The sequence below is a fragment of the Puma concolor genome, chromosome A2, assembly GCF_028749965.1.
Source record: "Puma concolor isolate L17-30 chromosome A2, mPumCon1.1.hap2, whole genome shotgun sequence".
Taxonomy (NCBI): domain Eukaryota; kingdom Metazoa; phylum Chordata; class Mammalia; order Carnivora; family Felidae; genus Puma; species Puma concolor.
The window spans coordinates 164,472,646-164,493,155 of record NC_141668.1 but is presented as its reverse complement, the minus strand read 5'-3'; the positions used below and the strand labels follow the sequence as shown (position 1 = coordinate 164,493,155).

The 20,510-nt window shown below is 51.4% G+C and overlaps 2 protein-coding genes and 1 long non-coding RNA gene across 6 annotated transcripts in view; 1 reads left to right on the top strand and 2 right to left on the bottom strand.

Moving 5' to 3' along the window:
- Positions 1-373, bottom strand: part of COL5A3 (collagen type V alpha 3 chain) — a 35,639-nt gene extending 35,266 nt beyond the window's left edge. Inside the window, exon 1 of one of the 2 annotated variants that reach the window (XM_086699156.1) lies at positions 145-373. In XM_086699156.1, coding sequence (XP_086555282.1) covers positions 145-232 — 88 coding nt within the window. In that variant the 5' untranslated portion in view covers positions 233-373. The remainder of the gene's footprint in view (positions 1-144) is intronic. The other variant, XM_086699155.1, reaches the window with a different exon arrangement.
- Positions 374-2,077: 1,704 nt separating this feature from the next.
- On the top strand, positions 2,078-7,705 carry RDH8 (retinol dehydrogenase 8). 3 transcript variants are annotated; one of them, XM_086699153.1, is made up of 6 exons: positions 2,078-2,204; positions 4,697-4,858; positions 5,489-5,668; positions 6,664-6,757; positions 7,050-7,233; positions 7,410-7,705. In XM_086699153.1, exons 1-6 carry the CDS (start codon positions 2,102-2,104, stop codon positions 7,575-7,577), a joined length of 891 nt encoding a protein of 296 aa, XP_086555279.1. In that variant the 5' UTR covers positions 2,078-2,101; the 3' UTR covers positions 7,578-7,705. The 3 variants fall into 3 exon arrangements, with proteins under 3 accessions (XP_086555279.1, XP_025772387.2, XP_086555280.1); XM_025916602.2 differs by having other exon boundaries at positions 7,362-7,705; XM_086699154.1 differs by lacking the exon at positions 5,489-5,668 and having other exon boundaries at positions 7,362-7,705.
- LOC147583782 (uncharacterized) lies at positions 5,058-17,651 on the bottom strand. Its single transcript, XR_015248538.1, has 3 exons — positions 17,366-17,651; positions 9,679-10,236; positions 5,058-5,605 (listed from the first exon to the last, which is right to left on the bottom strand). It is a non-coding gene; the product is annotated as an uncharacterized LOC147583782 (long non-coding RNA).
- Positions 17,652-20,510: the final 2,859 nt, after the last annotated feature.

Genomic DNA, 20,510 nt, shown 5'->3' with positions numbered 1-20,510 from the left:
GAGCCCGAACACAACACCCTATCCGCGCGCAACGCGCACGCCCCCCCTGCACGCCCCCCCCCCATTCCTGACTCCACCCCATCTTTAGGACCTCGTTAGATCCTGCACCGGGGTCCTTTTCCTATCTCCTCCCTCCGGACTCACCGGCCTGCGTCCGGAGCAGAAGCTGCAGCGAGGCCAGGAGCAGGCAGAGGCCGGCCCGCGGCTGGCTCAGGCCTCGGCGACTCCCCATCCCGGCGGGCCCCACACGCAAGGCGGGGACCGGCCGGGGCGTCTACGGGGCGCGGCGTCTCCTCGGGCTCCGTGCGCTCACTTGCCGCGGCCGGCTCCACTCGGGATCGGCAGGAGACTGCGGGAGACCCCGCCCTGGCCTCGCCCTGCGCTCCAGAGCCCGGCCGGGCGGGGCTCGCTGGAGGGAGGGGGGGGGTGGCTGACAGCTGGTGGGGGAGTTGGGAAAGTTTGTGCTGAGTGCTGATTGGCCGGCCAAGGCCGGAGCCCTGGGCAAGGAGCTGGGTCCTCTATGCCCCACCCCACAGTGGGGGAAAAGTGTCACTCCCACCCAGCCTTAGAATTCGGGGTCCCAGACTTACCCCAAACTCCTTCCTCCTAACAGGCTCCCTCAAGGGAAGTCTGAGCCTCATTCAAACCTTCAGCCTCCATCCAAGCCCTGGAATTAAGGGGTATAGCTTTGTACCAAATCTATTCTGTCTCACCCAGGCCCCCAAATGGGGTTCCAGCCTGATGCCCAATTCTCACTCATTTCCTTTACCCCAGTGCTCAGTCACACTATGAAAGGTACCAGCTTCATCCCAAGGCCTTCCCTTCAGGTGTCTAAGTAGACAATCCTGATCCCACCTCCAACCTCACCCCAGATTACGAAGTGTGGTTCCCAGCTTTACCCCAAACTCTCCTTTCCCCACCTAAATTCCAGAATTGGATGTCCTGGCCTCACCCCCAAACCCTCGACATGCGTTCCAAAACATAGCTCTCTACTTCCCCCCAAACTCTTAACCTTCAAACAAAGGGTCCCATCTCCATCTCTAGCCATCCTCTCCCCTCTCCCTGACTCAGGTCCCCAAATGGATGCCCTAGCCCCAATTCCAAATCTTCACATATGCCCCTATTAAATGGGGGCGTCTTGCCCTATCTGAAAACAGGGCACTGCCGCAGGGGGAGGTGGCGGGGAGGTGGATCCCTGCCACGTCTGGGGTGAGGCAGAGCTGTCTCTCATCCTACTGGGACCCCACACTGTGAAGTTCCCTCCCCCCCCCCAGGGGGTCACATGGAGCTGTCTGTGCAATTGAACAAGCACAGACTTGCAGGATCTCAGGGTGCTTCTGCAAGGAGGAACCGAAGGGGCGTATCCTGGGCCCTAAACTGCCCCACCATGGAGAAGAGGGAGAAGCCGGCAGTGTCTCCCTCCCAGGCTCTGGCTCCACGGACAAAGAGTCTCTGTGTCCCAGGAGAGGAGGGGTGGGGCCCCATCTGGCCTGAGGGCGAAATGGGGGCTGTGGGGTGGGGAGAGAGAGGGAATCTCCCCAAGCTGCTCCTCCTCCCTCCTCAGGGACCTTGAGGCTAAGACTTCTCCTGCTAAAAGATTCTCATAAAGATACTGCCCTGCCCTGCCCTGCCCTGCCCTGCCTTGCTGGGAAGTTCTTCCTAGTCTAACCCCATCTTCGGACATATCTACGCCCATTCCCCTTTTTGAAAGGACCCTTCTGGGACCACACTCGCTGTCATTTTCTCTCATTCTCTCCCTCCAATCAGAGATTCTTTGCCCAGAATAAAGACAGGAAGGGAATACCCCTGCTAGTTCCCCCAGCCCTAAATAATTTGAAATCATAATAAAAAGACCCTAGTTATGAGTGTAGCAGTGAGGAGAAGAAATTTTTCACAGATAAAGGAAAGAGGCTATTTTGAGGTTAAAGGTTTCCTCCCAGCTGCCTGTCCAGGGTCCGTTCGGAATTGGCATCATCTGGGACCCCTTCCCCTTGCGGGGAATCCGTTGGAGGGTGTCTAGGAGGGGGCAGAGGAGCCAAGGGATGGGTGGCAGGAGTCAGGTGCTGGCCAGCAGAGGTCACCCATCCAGGGAGGGATCAACATGGCCGACGCACCCCGGACTGTACTGATCTCAGGCTGCTCGTCGGGAATTGGCCTGGAGCTCGCAGTACAGCTGGCTCATGACCACAGGCAGCGCTACCAAGGTTAGAGGCCCAGGGTGGGGCCGGGAAGGGCAGGGGTGGGCACGGCTTCTGAGAACCTTCAGCCGTCCTGGCACTATTTCCACTAGCCCATCCCTTCAGCTGTATTTGTGGGCTTGAGGAGGACCCAGGACACATGGAGGCCCCCTTCCCACCTCTGCTCAGGAATCACCCCTTCATCCAACCAATATTTCTTGTGCACCTACTGGGCATCAGGCACTATTCAAGGTGCTGGAAACACAGCTCTGAACAAAATAGACAAAAATCTCTGCCCCGAGCAGTGGTGTGAGGGAGGAGAGGGAGAACAGACAATAAACAGATTTTAAAATTGTATAATATGTCTAGTGCCAATAAGTGCTAAGAAGCAAACTAAAACAAGGGTAGAGTGTGGTAGGAAGTGGGAGGTTGGTGATATTTTTTAAAGGGCTGGTGGGGAGGGCTTCCCGGAGGCTCCACTTGGCATTCCCTAGGACTCCCCTCCCCCACCCCTCCCCTGATTACTGCTCCGAAATAAGCCTCTTAAGTGACCCTGACCTTGGGGGCTTAATGGGGTGGGGGGGCTCTAAATCTAGGGACCTGGCCTCCTGCAACTCTGGAATAAAGTGCGCCAGTCTGCACCCCCCCCCCCCCCAGGAACCTCTGACCCAGAGCACGCTGGAGCTGAAGTGGGCACAGGGCCACTACGTAAGAGGAGGTTGCAGGGGGCAAGGGCATTGCCCCAGTTGGCGGGGCTGATTCTCCCAGCCCTCTGCCCTCTGTCTTAGACACACACACAGCTTTGGGTGTGACAGTCTGAGGGCCAGGGTGCAAGGAAGCCATAGCACTGCACGTGTCTCTGTGCACACGCAGTGAGTGTGTAAAACTGCTGAAGGATGTTTATTCAATCACTTCCCGGCCTTTTGGCGAAGATCAGGTGTGAAGGATGTTTACCGAGTGCTTACAATGTGCCAGGTTCTCATCAAAGTGTCGCGCATCACGTGTATCAGTTAATCCCCGTATCACCTCTATGAGGTGGCCATTACCATTAGCTCCATCTTAGAAATGAGGAAACTGAGGCACATTGGGCCAAAGATCCTTGCCCAAGGTCGCCCAGCTGGAAAGTGGCAGAGCCCGGATTTGAACCCAGGCAACCCAGTCCCTGTGGCCACACTTGTCACTGTATGTAGATGCATGTGATCCCATTCATCTGTGCGACACCCATGAATCACACGGGCCCACGGATCATGTGAAAGTGCCCACCAGGGCTGTGCATGTGTGATTGTGGGTACATGCACGAGGGGTACAATCAGGTACGCAGGTATTTGAGCTCAGCACGCCAACAAACCCAGGTACAAGTCTCAGTTCTAACACTTACTAGGGGCGGGACAGACAAGGAACTTCACTTTGCTGAGCCTCAGTGTGTCAGCCACTTCACCTACTTGTCCTGGCTTCTATTGCTAAGCAGCAAATCATCCCAAAACTTATGGTGTAATAGAACAACTCTAATCATCTGTGTCTCATGCTTTACAAAGGCCATAAATTTGGAAGGGCTCGGCCAGGCAGTTCTGGCTCAGGGTCAAAGGCTACAACTGGAACAGTGCGGGGTAGTCATGGGCCTGGGCAGGCATGAACCTCAGGGCTTCTCCATGTGGTCCCTCTATCTGGCTAGCTTGGGCTTCCTCCCAGCAAGGTAGTCTCGGGAATAGCTGGGCCGCTACAAGGTGGCTGAAGATGTTGAGAGTGAACGTTACAGCAAACAAGGCAGAAACTGCAGCATCTTTTCTGGCTGAATCCCAGAAGCCATGCAATGTTACCTTCACCCAATTCTATTGACTCCCGGCTAGTCACAAGATTCAAGGAGAGGGACATGAGATTTCATGACTTGAGGGGGAGCAGCAAAGTTCTCAAAGAGCGTATGCGATGAAAGATATTGTGGCCATCTTTGGAAAATTAGTCGGTGGCCTAATCGTAGGGAGGATTAGAGTCCTAATCATTGGAAGGATTAGAGGTAGGGTTTATTAAAGTGTTCAGCACAGTGTTTGGCACATGGCAGGTATTCAACAAGCTGAAATTTCTGTAGATGATGGAAACTTGGCTATTTGCATGTACACACACACACACACACACACACACACACACACTGACCCTAAGTATGTCTTTCTTTCCTCAAGGCAATATGTTCTGTGTTTATTTTATTGGCTTCCTTCCTGGGCTATACATTCTGTGAAGCCAGGGACTTTGCCTATCTCATTTCATGCAATAGTCTCAGCACCTAGAATAGGGCACAGTGGATACTAAGTAGGTGCTCAGTAAAGGATGGATGAATGAATGGATGAAAGTACATGTAAGTGAATGTACACAAATATGCATTTGTGGCCATGTAGTAATGTAAGTAGGTAAACCTATGGGTCCCCATCCCTCTGTGACTGTGCATGCAAGATTATGGAAATACATGCAAATGAATGCAGAGGGAAAAGGAGCCCAGTGCCTGACCCAACACCGGTCTCTGTTCCCAGTGGTGGCCACCATGAGGGACCTGGGAAAGAAGGGGGCACTGGAAGCAGCTGCTGGAGAGGCTCTGGGGCAGACCCTCACCGTGGCCCAGCTGGACGTGTGCAGTGACGAGTCAGTGGCCCAGTGTCTCAGCTGCATCCAGGGAGGGGAAGTGGACGTGCTGGGTGAGACCAAACAGCCCCCGGGGGTCACTCCCCTCCCTGCCCTAACCACAGGTCCTCGTCCCAGCGAATCCTCTCCACTGTCTGAGCACCAGCTTTCCTGCTTCACCAGAAACCTGTAGCCCTGGACAGAAGGGGTAGACAAGCCGGCTAAAAGCCCAGGGTACCTGTTTATTAAGGATACAAGAATAAACTTGAGTCCTGGGTGTAGGATGGATTTTATTGAATAGAACTTCCCACATTTGGAGAAAACCATATGCAGTTGGAAAAATTACTCTGATGAGTCATTTTGGGGAAAGAGCTTCTGTTGAAGAAGCGACACAAGTTCCCTCAGAGGCTTTTGAAGGAGGGCAGGTGTGGCTGTTTTGATGCAATGTGGGGTCAGAGCTGAACGGCTCATGTATTAAGGGGAGGCTGTTCCCAGCAGCCCTTCCCCCCCACTCAGGGTTCAGGGTCCCTATAACAAATGTTAAACTATATGTAAAAATCACCAGGGCTCCACACTCTTCCACTCGAGATACTCTGGCCTGGCCCTGAATTTGGAGCGGGGGATGGGATGATCCAGGGAATGTCCCTACAGGAGTGGCACTAGAAAGGTTTGGGGGACCTCAATGTAACCTCACCCCCCCTTAGTGAATAATGCTGGAGTGGGCCTGGTGGGGCCCTTGGAGGGGCTCAGCCTAGCTGCCATGCAGAACGTCTTCGATACCAACTTTTTCGGGGCTGTGCGTCTCGTCAGAGCTGTGCTTCCTGGCATGAAGAAAAGGAGAAAGGGCCACATTGTGGTGGTCAGCAGTGTGATGGGGCTGCAGGGTAAGCCCTGGGGACCCAGCCCTGCGAATCCCCCCAGTGTCTGACCCTCCCCAGGCCGGAAGGATGGCAAATAGGTTTTAGCTCATACTCCAAATGAGCCCGTGTAGGGAAGGATTCCAAAGCTCTGAAGGAAGAATTTCGGGAAGAGTCTATGTCCACCATACTGTAAGAGGAGGCAGTGGTCTTACAAATACTGCCAATGGCCATCCACATCCAGTATCAGACCTACTTCCCAACACCTCTACAAGTCTCTCCCATCTCCCCAAACCCGAAAGAACCGTCAGAACTCCTCTGTGACGTTTTCTTGCCAAACACCTCCAACCAATCCCTGGCGACGTCTAGCTCTGGGGCTCTGAGGTTCTGCAGAAACGGAGAGCAGTGATGTCTGCTATTGGCCTACTATGGAGAACACCTGTTTGCCATCCAGGCTCCTGGGTCTTTCCTCCTTGAGTCCCTCTAGACTCCCTTCCTCCCCAAGGAAACTCCCTGGGATCCGCCCCCCTCCTCAGCAGGCCCCTTAAAGAATCCCCCTTACTTGTTAAGAATCTGATTCTACTACTCAGCCCCATCTCTTTGGTCCCTCTTCCAGCTGCACCTCCTAACCTCAGGGGCTACATTCCCTCTTAATAAAAACAGATAAGAGCCCCAGTGAATCGGACTTGACTTCAGGGGCCCTGGAAATCCTATGCTCAAGTGGCCCAGAGGTTTAGAGGATGGAGGGAAGAAAGGTTTTCCAGGGCTAAGGATAGGTGGAGCACAGGGCAACCCAGGACAATCTAATCCTGAGCCCATATGCTCCCATCACACATACATACATACACTCACCATGTTGGCCCTCGATAGCCCCTCATCCTGATCTTCAAACCCTCTTTGCTCTGTCTCCTGAAGACCCCATGTCCCTCCGGACCCACAAGCCCATCACCCAGACCCGAAAGGGCTCAACCTCCTCCAATCCTCTCGGGTGGAAAGGGTTCAACCTCCTCCAATCCTCTCAGGTGTCGTGTTCAATGAAGTCTATGCAGCCTCCAAGTTCGCCCTGGAGGGATTCTTTGAGAGCCTGGCTGTCCAGCTGCTGCAGTTCAACATCTTGTGAGGCTGGTGTTTGGGTAGTGACGGGGGAACGGGAGACAGTGGTGGGGAAAGACAAGGGAAACGGAGGCAGCAGCGAGGAGGAGTGGGGTGGGAAGGCAGTGATGGTGGGGAAATGGAATCAGGAACGAGGAAAATGGAGGTATGGGAAGAGGATGGGCGGTACCAGGGGAAGGGCAGTGGACGGGCTGGGGAACCAGGAAGGATGGGGAGAGCGAGGAGGAGAGGGACATTAATGGGGCCGCGAGGGGGTCGGGGTACCAGGCCCTGGTGCCCCTCCCTATATCCCCAGCATCACCCTGGTGGAACCTGGTCCAGTGGTCACTGACTTTGAGGGGAAGCTCCTGGAGCAGGTTTCCACGGCCGACTTCCCAGACACCGACCCTGACACCTTGCACTACTTCCGAGATTTCTACCTCCCAGCCTCCAGGGAGCTCTTTCGCTCCGTAGGGCAGAGCCCACAGGATGTGGCCCAGGTGAGTGGGGGGAGGGGGAGCGCAGAGGCCCAAAGACGCGGCTGGGGGGGCGGGGGGGGGGGGGGAGTGTGCCCCACCCTGCAAACCCCGCCTCCCTGAATCCAAGAACTCAGGGCTCCACCCCATAGGTCATCGTCAAGGTCATCAGTTCACCCAGACCCCCCCTGCGCCGACAGACCAACGCCCGCTACACCCCGCTGGCTGCGCTCAAGGCTGTGGACCCCTCCGGCAGCCTTTACGTGCGCACCTCCCACCGCCTGCTCTTCCGCTGGACGCGCTTCCTCAACCTTGGCCTCCGATGTCTGGCCTGCGGCTGCCTCCGCATCCGAATATGGCCCCGGTGAGCAGAGCTTCACCCGACCCTCCCCACCTCTGCACAGCCAGGCGTCTTCAGTTCATACCGATCTCAGAGGCCTCTACGGACTCTTCATTCATTCATGCACTCAGCAACCTGCCTGACCCACTCTGTGCCTGGGCCTTGGTGGGGCCCCAGAAATCCGTCAGCCTCCAGGCACACACACCGCGCCCCCCCCCCCCCCCGCCCCCCGACCATGGTCAGGGCTGGGACAGAAAGAGGGAGCCTTGGACCCTGGGCTGAGGAGCCCAGAGTGGGGAGGCTGGAGCTGTGTCTGGGAAGGCAAGGGAGGCTTCCTGGAGGAGGGGACACTGTTGCTGGACCTTGAAAGATGAAATAGACTGCCTCATTCAACCTCTGGACTTTATTATCTTGGGCCTGGAAATACAAGGATGATCTAAAATGCCCTCTACATAGAACCGAGTTGACTAAGGGGTCTTCAAGACTTTTCTGGTCACACAGCCCATCAGCAAAATGTTTCATGCACTCACCAGCGGCACATGTATATTTTTTTCATCAGATATATATTTGTTACCACTAGCAATCCCTATATTAAATATTTAATAAAGCTCAACTCCCTATGTCTAAATAAAAAATTTAAAAAGCAATAAGGTTCACTTCACACACATTAGAACGACTGCTATAAATAAACCGCACAAACAAACAACACTCGAGAAAATAACAAGTGTCGGTGACAATATGAAGAAATTGGAACCCTTGTGCACTGTCGGTGAGAATGTAAAATGGTACCGTCACTATGGAAAATAGCGCGATAGTTCCTCAAAAAACGACACGGAATTATCACGTGACTCAGCAGTTCCATTTCTGGGTGTGACCCCAAAGAACTGAAAGCAGGGTCTCAAGGAGATATTGGCACACCCACATTCATGGCAGCATGATTCACAACGGCCAAATGTGGAAGCAACCCCATCAACGGGTCCATCAACAGAAGACTGGATGAGCACAATGAGGTACATCCACACGACGGAATGTTATTCAGCCTTAAAAAGGAAGTCAGTTCCAACACCTGCTACAACACGAATAAACCTCGAGAGCATTATACTCCGTGAAATAAGCTAGACACGAAAGGACAGATACTGTAGGATTCCACTTGGATGAGGTCCCTAGAGGAGTCCCATTCACAGAGATAGGAAGTAGATGGTGGGCTCCAGGAGGGGGTGGGGAGTCAGTGTTTTGGGGGGACAGAGTCTCAGTTTGCAAGACATAACGCGTTCTGGAGATGGGTGGTAGGGAGGGCTGCACAACCACGAGAATGTACTTAACGCCACAGAATTGAACACTTAAAAATGGTGAGCATGGTAAATTTCGTGTTATGTATATTTTATCACAATTAAAATTTTTATTTTTCATTATTTTTTATGTTTATTTACTTTTGACAGAGAGAGAGAGCGTGAGTGGGTGAGGGGCAGAGAGAGAAGGAGACAGAAGATCTGAAGCGGGGTCTGGGCTGACAGAGGAGAGCCCCACGCGGGGTCAAACTCATGAGCCATGAGAGATCATGACCTGAGCTGATGTCAGATACTTAACCGACTGAGTCACCCAGGCAGCCCCACAATTAAAAATTTTTAAAAAGCAGGAGCCTGGGTGGCTCAGTTGGTTAAGCATCCAACCCATGATTTTGGCTCAGGTCGTGATCTTTTTTTTTTTTTTTTAATGTTTTATTTATTTTTGAGACAGAGAGAGACAGAGCATGAACGGGGGAGGGTCAGAGAGAGAGGGAGACACAGAATCTGAAGCAGTCTCCAGGCTCTGAGCTGTCAGCACAGAGCCCGACGCGGGGCTCGAACTCACGGACCATGAGATCATGACGTGAGCCAAAGTCGGATGCTTAACCAACTGAGCCGCCCAGTTGCCCCTCAGGTCATGATCTTGTAGTTTATGAGTTTGAGTCCCACATCGGGCTTCACGCTCACAGTGTGGAGCATGCTTGGGACTCTCTCTCTCTCTCTCTCTCTCTCCCTCTCTCTCTGCCCCTCCCCTGCTCTTTCGCTCTCTTAAAATAAATAAATAAACCTTAAAAATTTTTTTAAGCAATAAGGGTCCTACTGGAGCCCCCAAGAGAGTATTACCAAGTTTCTTGGTCCTCATGTGGAGAATTCGGAAGCAAATGGACTGACTCCGTGTCCAGTGCTGATTCTGTTTCTTGTTCACTGGGTGACCCTGGGCAGGTGACGTGCTGGTGGCATCTCCTGGAGAGCAGAGCTAACGGTAACAGCACCGAAATGACAGGAAGAGTCCCGCGCGCTGGAGGTGGAGTCTTTGTGATGCTTCACGTCTGGCTACCACCGTGGAGGGCCAGGCCCCGGGCGAAGGGGTTTTCATCAATGTTTGCTCTTTGCAGCCTTAGTAGACAGAGGCACTCAGAAGCTGCCCAGTTCATAAGTGAGGAAACCGAGGTTGTCCAGAGCGGAGGGAGGGGCAGGAATCAAGCCTGGGTCTCTCCAACTCAGTCTACGCTGACCTCCAGGGGCCTCTAGTAACATCTTCTAGGAAAAGGGAAACTGAGTCCAGGGCCCTCCACACATGTCTTTGAGTCAGAGATAATGGAGCTGCTTACTATTTTTTTCTCAAATGGGCCCCTCCTCTCCCCTCCCCGACATTGGATTTCTCAAGCGTGTTGGAAATACCTTCAAAAGAATGTATGACATCAGATCATGACGCCCGTGGCACAGCCTTGTGACTTGACCCAAACCACTGAATCTCACGCTTTAAAATGGCAGATTTCACGGTATATGAATTACATCTCAATTTAAAATTTAAACACATTTTTAAAAAGAATATAAGGGGCACACGTGTGTAAAAAGGTCTTTGGGCTGCCTCAAGAGGTTCACCCAAGGCTTACATCAGCCGGTTTCCTCCACATCTAGTTTTCGGTTGCGTGGGGCTCTGCCGATAGGAGGCATCAGCGGGGGATGAGAGGCTGGGAGGAGAAAGGCCAGAGTATTTGTCTCCCCCCCCCCCCAAGAGCTCCCTCCATGGGGGCCACTGCCTTATGGCAGATGGTGCCAGATGGCCCCAGCTCCAGTGTCTAAGAGCCACTTCCCCCTTTGCCCCTTTCAGCTAAAGATGGTGATAGGACCCCCCAGAGGCCGGCAGAATGGCACTGCACTACCCGCCTTCTGTCTCTACTTTTGCAATTGTCCCTGTCTCCATGGAGCCCCAAATTACCCGCTTTGAGTGTACTATCTCTTTCCATCCGGGACTCTGACTGACATCATGCATGTGTGCAAAAGACCAGGGGAGCAAAACACATACGCACGAGCCCACCATCAGACTCCACCATTAGAACATTATTGATATTTGCTGCCTGCCTTACCCCACGAGTCTCCACTGTCCCGAATTCTATGTCCAATATTCTCTTGTTTAAAAAAAAAAAAACCAAAAACTCCCGTAAATAAATTATTTTTTTTATTTATTTATTTTTAAGTTTTTCTTTAACGTTTATTTATGAGACAGAGCATGAACGGGGGAGGGTCAGAGAGAGGGAGACACAGAATCCGAAACAGGCTCCAGGCTCTGAGCCGTCAGCACAGAGCCCGACGCGGGGCTCGAACTCACAGACCGCGAGATCATGACCTGAGCCGAAGTCAGCCGCTTAACCGACTGAGCCACCCAGGCGCCCCAAATAAATTATTTTAAAAGACAAATTTAGGGGCGCCTGGGTGGTGCAGTCGGTTAAGCGTCCGACTTCAGCCAGGTCACGATCTCGCGGTCCGTGAGTTCGAGCCCCGCATAGGGCTCTGGGCTGATGGCTCAGAGCCTGGAGCCTGTTTCCGATTCTGTGTCTCCCTCTCTCTCTGCCCCTCCCCCGTTCATGCTCTGTCTCTCTCTGTCCCAAAAAATAAATAAATGTTGAAAAAAAATTAAAAAAAAAATAAAAGACAAATTTATCTTCTTGCCAACAAGGAAAAGCCATCAAAGTCACCGTGCGTGAAGCCAAACTCGATAGTTATTTACAGGTGGGGTATACAGTATTCCGAACCCCAGATTCATAGACTCCTGGTGTGAGAACATACCAGACCTTCTTCTCAGATTCCCCAGTGGCTACGGAAGTGAGCATGTGACCCCGATTCCACTCAACAGATGTACAGGATTTAGAGTTGAGAACCCACCCCCCCCCCCAAAGAAGGAGGGATCAGGAAAGGGAGGTGGCAGAAGAGACAGGGGCATTGACGGAAGTGTCATGGAAAGCCAGAGTTTCAGGTTGGATTCAGGAGGAGGATTTAAGCTCCTGCCCTGCACCCCCACTTTGTCCCCGTCCATCTTCGAAGGCTGGTGATTTCATTAGCCCCCAGCATCCAACCGGGTAAATTCCTTTGCAGCTTAAATCACCCTGAGCCAGTTTCTGTTGCGTATAAAGAAGAATCACCACCAATCCAGATGGCAACACAAAAGCAAAAGCAGAGTGTGTGTTTTGGGGCAGGGACTGTTACTACATTTTAGCTGGATGCTATTGCTTACAACAGAAATAGGCCGACGTTCAGAAGGTGTTGACGCACTAACCCTTGGTTCTCGATTTCTGCACTCACACCTGCCCCTCTGTCCTCTCTCCCCATCTTAGCAGAGGGAAGTCTGTTCTGATTGCTCACGCCAAAACTCTCGGAGTCATCATACCTCACAGCTAATCAGATCTTGCTCACTTGACCTGTAAAATATATTCAAATATATCCAACCAACCGTTTTGCAACACCTTCTGGGCCCCCACCCTAGTCCAACCACCATCATTTCTCACCTGGAGCATTGCACCAGCCCCCTCCCCGCTTCTGCACTCACTCCCCCTACAATCCATTCTCCACGCAACAGCCCAGAGGATTTTTTTTTTTTAACGTTTATTTATTTTTGAGACAGAGAGAGACAGAGCATGAACGGGGGAGGGGCAGAGAGAGAGGGAGACACAGAATCGGAAACAGGCTCCAGGCTCTGAGCCATCAGCCCAGGGCCTGACGCGGGGCTCGAACTCCCGGACCGCGAGATCGTGACCTGGCTGAAGTCGGACGCTTAACCGACTGCGCCACCCAGGCGCCCCGCGGATCTTTAAATTATTTTTTTTAACGTTTATTCACCGTTGAGAGAGAGAGAGACAGAGTATGAGCGGGTGAGGGGCAGAGAGAGGGAGACACAGAATCCGAAGCAGGTTCCAGGCTCCGAGCTGTCAGCACAGAGCCCGGGGCGGGGCTTGAACTCACGAACCGCGAGATCATGACCTGAGCTGAAGTCGGATGCTCAACCAACTGAGCCACCCAAGCACCCCCCCCCCAGAGGATGTTTAAAATCAGCTTTTGACTAGCTAAAATGCTCAGTGCTTTAAAAAATCAATATATATGTGCATATATATATATATATATATATTTAATTTTTTTTAAGTAGGCTCAATGCCCAACGTGGGGCTTGAACTCACAAGCCTGAGATTGAGAGTCACATGCTCTACTGACTGAGTCAGCCAGGCACACCTGAAAGAATACTTTAAAAAACAATTCTCCTAGGGGCGCCTGGGTGGCTCAGTCAGTTGGGCGTCCAATTTCGGCACAGGTCATGATCTCACAGCTTATGGATTTGAGCCCTGCATCGGGCTCTCTGCTGTCAGCACAGAGCCTGCTTCAGATCCTCTTCCCCCCCACCTCTGCCCCTCCCCTGCTCATGTTCTCTCTCTCACAAATAAATAAATATTTTAAAAAATTCTCCTGCCCTCCTTTCCTCAACTGCCCAAGTCCTGACACCTCCCACCTCGAGTTATCTATCCAGATTTTCTTTCTTTCTTTTTTTAATTTTTTAATGTTTATTTATTTTTGAGAGAGAGACAGACAGACAGAGCACGAATGGGGGAGGGTGGAGAGAGAGAAGGAGACACAGAATCCGAAGCAGGCTCCAGGTTCCCAGGTGTCAGCACAGAGCCAGACATGGGGCTCTGACTCATGGACTGTGAGATCATGACCTGAGCTGAAGTCGGACGCCCAACCAACTGAGCCACCCAGGTGCCCCATTTAAAAAAAATTTTTTTAATGTTTATTTGTTTTCGAGAGAGAGACCGACAGAACGTGATATCCAGATTTTCTTTCTGATTATACAAGAAAAAAACTGATAAGCAAACTGTGGTATATACACGCAAAGGAATGTTATTCCACCTTAAAAAGGAGGAAAATTCTGGCACCTGCTACACCATGGGTGAACCTTGAAGACATTAAGTGGAGAGATATAAGCCAGACACAAAAGGATAAACACATTGTACGATTCCACTGATGCAAATCCATAGACAAAAAAGTAAAACAGAGGTTAACAGAGGCTGGGGGAGGGGGAATGGGAAGTCAGTGTTTCGTGGGGACAGAGTTTCAGTTTGAGAAGGCGGAACGTTCTAGAGACGGATGGTGGGGATGGTCGCACGGCCATGTGAATGTGCTTGATAGCATTCCACTGTACGTCAAAAATGGCTAAGATGATGAGTTTTACGTTGTGCAGATGTTACCACATTAAAAAAAATAAATATACTGGAAAAACTGAATATATATATATATATATATATATATATATATATGTGATCTTTTTCACAAAAAGCAGCATACTATGAGATCTTTCCTTGAATACTACATCCTGGAAGTGTTTCCCGATCAGCCCTAGCAGACATTCTCATTCCTTTGCACAGCTGCAAAATATTGCATTGTGTAGATGGACAATAATTTATGCAACTGGTCCTGTACTGATGAATCTTTGGGCTCCCTCCAATCCTCTCCTATTATGTAAACGGCTGCAACGGATGACCTTGTGTGCATACATCATTTCACATGTGTGCAAGCGTCTCTGTCTTGGGATTACTTGGCCAAAGAAACTATGCATTTGTCATTTCTAAGAACATTATCAAATTCATCTCTATTGGGAAGGACTGATGTCCATATGTTAACATGGTCACTTCCTCATAGCCTCACTGCACTGTGCGTGATTAGTCTTCTAAACTTTGGCCAACCTGATGGGTAAAAATCAGTACTTCACATTTCTCTTTTTTTTTTTAACCATACTGTTTTATTTTTTTATTATTATTTAAAAAAAATTTTTTTTAATGTTTATTTATTTTTGAGACAGAGAGAGACACAGCATGAATGGGGGAGGGTCAGAGAGAGGGAGACACAGAATCTGAAAGAGGCTCCAGGCTCTGAGCTGTCAGCACAGAGCCCGACACGGGGCTCAAACTCACAGACGGTGAGATCATGACCTGAGCCGAAGTCGGCTGCCCAACCGACTGAGCCACCCAGGCGCCCCTTATTATTATTTTTTAAATATGAAATCTATTGTCAAATTGGTTACCATACAACACCCAGTGCACATTTCTCTGATATTAACTTGCATTTCCCTTATTGTGAGTAAGGCTGTCCTTTCACATGTCAAAGAACCGTTTGTACTTCATTTTTTGTGAACATCCCGATCACACGTTTTGCTCAAGGTTTTCTGACTTTTTAACGCTTTTATTTATTTTTGAGAGACAGAGAGAGAGTGCGAGTGGGGGAAAGGACAGAGAGAGAGAGAGAGAGGGAGACACAGAGTCCAAAGCAGTCTCCAGGCTCTGAGATGGCAGCACTAGCCTGACGTGGGGCTCGAACTCACAAACCGCGAGATCATGACCTAAGCATGACCTGAGCCGGAGTCAGACGCTCAACCGACTGAGCCACCCAGGTGCCCCTTGCTCAAGTTTTTCTATTGGACTGCTTATCTATATTTTTTTGGGGGGGGCAGAAAGAGAGGGAGAGAGAGGGAATCTGCAGCAGGTCCCGCACTGCCAGCACAGAGTCCTATGTGGGGTTTGAACCCACCAACTGTGAGATCCTGACCTGAGCCAAAACCAAGAATCGGACGCTTAACTGACTGAGCCACCCAGGCGCCCCTGGATTGTTTATATTTTTATTATTAATTCTTAGAAATTCTTTACATATTATGGAGATTAGGGTGCCTGTAATATGAAGTGCACTCTTCCCCCATTTTTTCAACTTTTCTGTGACATAATGTGGCCTTATTTTTATGTCATGGAATAATTTGCCCTTCTTATTGCTTTGAACCAAGTGAAAATCACCTTTGGGTTTCAGGTCAGAGGAAGAAAGGACCTGCCCAGACTAATTCTGTTAAAACAGAAAGATAATATTGCTTTTCTTTTCAAAATTCTCCAATGGTTCCCCCTCTTACTTAGATTCAAAATCCACAGCTATGAGGCCTCCTACATGTTCTGACCCTTAAATATTAATCCCAAATTATCTTCTACTCTCTCCCTTTCACCCGCTTCATTCTGGAAACACCTCCTTACTATTTCTTTTTTTTTTTTTTTAATTTTTTTTAACATTTATTTATTTTCTTTCAGAGACAGAGAAGGAGCAGGGAAGGGGCAGAGAGAGAGAGGCAGACACAGAATCCAAAGCAGGCTCCAGGCTCCGAGCTGTCAGCACAGAACCCGATGTGGGGCTCGAACTAATGAACCTTAAGATCATGACCTGAGCTGAAGCCGGCCGCTTGACCGACTGAGCCACCCAGGTGCCCTTCCTTACTATTCCTTAAATGCTCCATGCACATTCCTACCTCAGGGCCTTTGTATTTGCTGTTCCATCCGCCTAGAACGCTTTTCCCAGATAGCCACATGGCTCCCTCCTTCGGTTCATGAAGGTGCTCAGATGTCACCTTCTCAGAGAGGCCATAAGATCGTACCCTATCGCCCTATCCCCTGAACCTGCTTTATTTGTCAATACCTGACATACACGAAAGTTATGTTTCCTGCCTGTCTCCCCCCACTAGAATGTCACCTCCCTGGGGAGGAGACTGTCCTCTCCTCGACCACACCCCCAACCCCTACTAGAGTATGTGGCACATGATAGATACCCAAATATCTGACACCTGAAAGAATGGGTGGGTAAATTAAGGCATCAAAATGAATCCGTGTCTGGGACACCTGGGTGGCTCAGTCGGGGTTAAGCATCCGACTCTTGATTTCGGTTCAAGTCATGATCTCGCTGTTCGTGAGTTCAAGTCCAGCGACAGGTTCTGTGCTGACAGTGCAGAACCGGCTTGGGATCCTCTCTCTCCGCCCCTCCCCCGTTTGCCCTCGCGCTCTCTTGCTCAAAATAAATAAATAAACTAAAAATTTTTTTAAATCAAACAAATTTTAAAAATGAGACTCCCTGTGGCCTATTAAGTATTTCAAGACCCTTTTCTTACAACTCCCCAAATGCCCCACGTCTCTTCCACGTCTTCACATGGGCTGTTCCCTCCCCCTGAAACAAAACCTACTTCTGTCTCCCACCCCTAACCCTTCACCAGATTCCTCTTACTGTCCTGAGACTTTCAGACTTTCGGGTCTCAGCCTAAATACCGCTTCCTCCAGGATGCCTTCTTTGATTCCCCAGCCTGGGTGGGTTAGGAGGTTTCTCTGGGCCCTCCTAGCTGCTTATTTGGGGGCAGTTTTCCCTGATCAGGCTTTCACTTCTGTTAGGGCGCCTATCCCGGTGCTTTCAGACCCAGTAATCAACCCCAAATGCGACTGCTGAATTCTTCTTCCTCCCCCACAGCAAGGAACAAGCTTCCCCTGAAATTTGTCACTGCTAGCAGGCCTCCTTGGACCGGGAACCAGAGGCATCTGGGGCGTGTCCTTAGGGATCAGGAGGCAAAGCCAGTTCCCGAAGCCTCAGGGACCAAGAAGTGACCGAGGAGCCTGGGTTGACACACAAGGTGACCAAGCAGAACGCGTCCTGGCGGCCTCATCTGGACCGAGACGCTCCTGACACCTCCTACCTGAGCAGGAAACGCCACCTTTCTGAGCATCGGTTTCCTCATCTGTGAAATGGAAGGGCTGCTGGCGAGAGAGCCCCTGCTAAGTGCCAGGACTGAAGTGTTTCACAAATGAAGCCGTTCGCTGAAATGCTGGTATTTGTATTATTTCTTGCCTCCTGGATCCGGCCCGGCCTTTCCCGGGAAGCTGTGGGCTGGAAGCCTGGAGGAGGAGGGAGCGAAAACAGAGGCCACACATCCCTGCAACGCCGTCCCTCCCGCCCCGGCCTCCTTGCTGCAAACCCCGGGTCCCAGGGAGGGGAAGGCGGGCGGAATCCGAGCGGCAGCAGCAGCTGCTCTGGGCGCGCGGCCAACGTCCCCTCCCTCCACCACCCGCATTCCTGCGGGAGGGGGCCGAGCGCTCCTGGGCTGGCCGGAGGCTCGCTGGCGCCCTCTCGTGGCCGAAAGTTGGACTCGACCTTTAACTGCCGTAGCGGACGCGGGTGGAGCCCACGGCGGGTCGCCTGCAGACCCCCTACCCTTCTCCGGCTCCCTCTCACACAGGTTCGCTGAACTTGCTGTGTGACCTAAGGCGACTCACTTAACCTCCCTGTGCCCCAGCTTCCTAGCTGCACAGTTTCGGGCAGGACGCTTCACCTTCTGGTGCCTAGGTTTTTGCATCTGCAAAATGGGTCAGTGGGTCCTGAGATTGCCGAGAGGACCCAAAGGGACAGTCCAGGTGATGGCAGCCACAGTAAACACCCACACCCCAGGGGAAGGGGTTTCCGTCCTGTTCCCTGCTGTGTCCCCCCCCCCCCACGCTCCGACAACAAAGCCAGCCATGCAAGTGGTGCTCAGATTTATTTCATTTATTTTATTAGTTGTTGAGCAAATGCTCATTCTTCATGAGACGCGAGCTCCTGTCGCTCATTCACCCAGCACCCACTTTTGCCTCCATCCATTTGTTCAACTCCTCCATCAATCTGATCATCCGTCATTCACTGGATGACTGAGCTGTGTCACAGACACCCCCCCCCGCCCCGCCCCCCGCCGTACCGTTTGTTTTCAAAGTGTTTCCCCGCCTCCTCTGTTGCTCCCTCATACCCGAGGGCGGTGCTGGGCCCTTCCCCAAGTCAAAACCGAAACTCAAGGGAGGTGCGGGCCTGAGCAGGCTTCAAAAGCCTCAGATGTGTTTACCTAACAAGGATTCCCACTCCTGGGTGACTCAGTCAGTTGAACATCTGACTCTTGGTTTCAGCTCAGGTCATGATCTCCTGGTTCATGGGTTCGAGCCCCTGCATCAGGTTCTGTGCTGGCGGTGCGGAGCCTACTTGGGATTCTCTCTCCCCGCCTCTCTCTCTGCCCCTCCCCTGCTCCCCTGCTCATGCTCTCTCTCAAAATAAATTAAAAAAAAAAAAAAGAGTTCCCTCGGGAGACAGAGATACTGGCAGAGTAACAGGGAGCCCAGACTGGACAGAAAGGTGGGAGGGACTGAGAACAGTGCCCCTGCCATCCTTCACCTTTGGACGACCCCTTGCTCTGGACACCTAGGAGCCCCTGGGACAGAGGGGGGATGTGGACACCTGGGGTGGTCACAAAGATGTGAGGGGGAGAGCTCACACCCAGCTGAGGGACGGCTGAACAGAACCAGCGGAGATTCCCGGAGAGCAGGGAACAGCAGTGGAATACGCCACCCCGAATGGACACCAGTGTTCTAGAACCTTCCAAATTGGGTCTCACCTGCTCCCCTGACCCAGGCCTTTATTTGATTCTGTTGATTCTTGGGTTCATAACAGATTGTTTACCATGGTCTCAAGAGTATTCCCCAGAGCCTCACGGCTCACCCGCCTGCCACGAGGCAAGTTGCTTACCTTCACCGGGCCTCAGCTTCCTCATCCGTACAATGGGTGGTAATTCTCACTTCAGCATAAATGTGAGACTTCTGTCGGTGTACACAAAGCATGTAGAACAGCACCTGGCACACAGCAGGTGCTCAATAAATGCCCAAGGAATAAATGATTCGATTCTACCTTCCCCCTTTGTTTCTGACACGTCTGGTTTTCCAGCTCTCTGCAAAGGTAGAGTCTGGAAAGCAGGCGAGGGTTGAACCTAATTAACAAGAGGCTGTGAAGTTTAAGGAAGAAATGCATCATGGGCCCTTAGCAAGTCCTCAGGAAATGTCCACTCCACAGGGGCAGGGACTTTGTCTTGTGGTCACTTCTGTGTCCTCAGCATGCTAAGGGGGGGGCTGGGCTCGTAGTAACTACCTATCCAATCTTTGTTCCATAAGTGCATATTGTCATTTTTTTGGAAGCTCTGGGCTTTCCCAGGCTCTGCAAGCTGGCAGCAATGGCTTCACTGAGAAACGAAGAACCAGACAAACTTGTCTGCAGCCCCCTCTGCTTCTCAGAGGCAGGACCACAAAGTGGCTCCAACATCTTTAAAGGGCATATTAAACAGGCAGTGAAAATTATTTCGGGATAGAGAAAGCCTTCTTCCAGGGATGCCTCAAGCATGATGTGTTTGTGTCCCTGGTTCAAGATGTATAATTTGCCTTCTGGAAAAAGGAGCCCAGAGAGCTTGGCATGATTTAAGAACAATGGACAATGGTCACAATTTACCAAGTGTAATTGTGCAGAAAGATCTGAAGCCCAGCGAGAGGATTTGACCCGTGCATTTTTGAGACGGTTCCCTTATAGTGGGTCCTGGGGCCAGATGGCTCACTGCCGTGGCTGCTCACGCCTGTGACCCAAGAAATGAATACATAAAGCCTGTACAGCCCCGGTTAGAGCAGCTACCCCAGCAACTCACCAATTACATAAGGGCAGAGGCAAGGACTATCTTGTTTCTTCCTGCCCCTACCAGTCAATCCTAACCAAGCTCTGAGTCCAGCCTCCCAATGCACATGGCCTGGGCTCCTTGCTGGTAGAGGGGAAGGCTTCAGGATAAGATCTCATGGGTCATGGAAAGGACAACCCCTCCCCCCACCACCACCACTCAGGCCCCCAAGTGGGGAGCTGGAATACTTTTTTTTTCTTAATGTTTATTTATTTTTGAGAGAGAGAGACAGAGAGAGAGAGAGAGACAAAGTGCAAGTGGGGGAGGGGCAGAGAGGGAGGGAGACACAGAATCCGAAGCAGGCTCCAGGCTCTGAGCTGTCAGCACAGAG

What these genes read in the sequence shown, in the direction of transcription:
- RDH8 (XM_025916602.2), top strand. Translation starts at nt 2,102, where the DNA reads ATGGCCGACGCACCCCGGACTGTACTGATCTCAGGCTGCTCGTCGGGA. An exon ending in AGGGGAAGTGGACGTGCTGG is followed by an intron (nt 4,859 to 5,488) that starts GTGAGACCAAAC and finishes ACCCCCCCTTAG; the next exon opens with TGAATAATGCTGGAGTGGGC. An exon ending in CAGTGTGATGGGGCTGCAGG is followed by an intron (nt 5,669 to 6,663) that starts GTAAGCCCTGGG and finishes CAATCCTCTCAG; the next exon opens with GTGTCGTGTTCAATGAAGTC.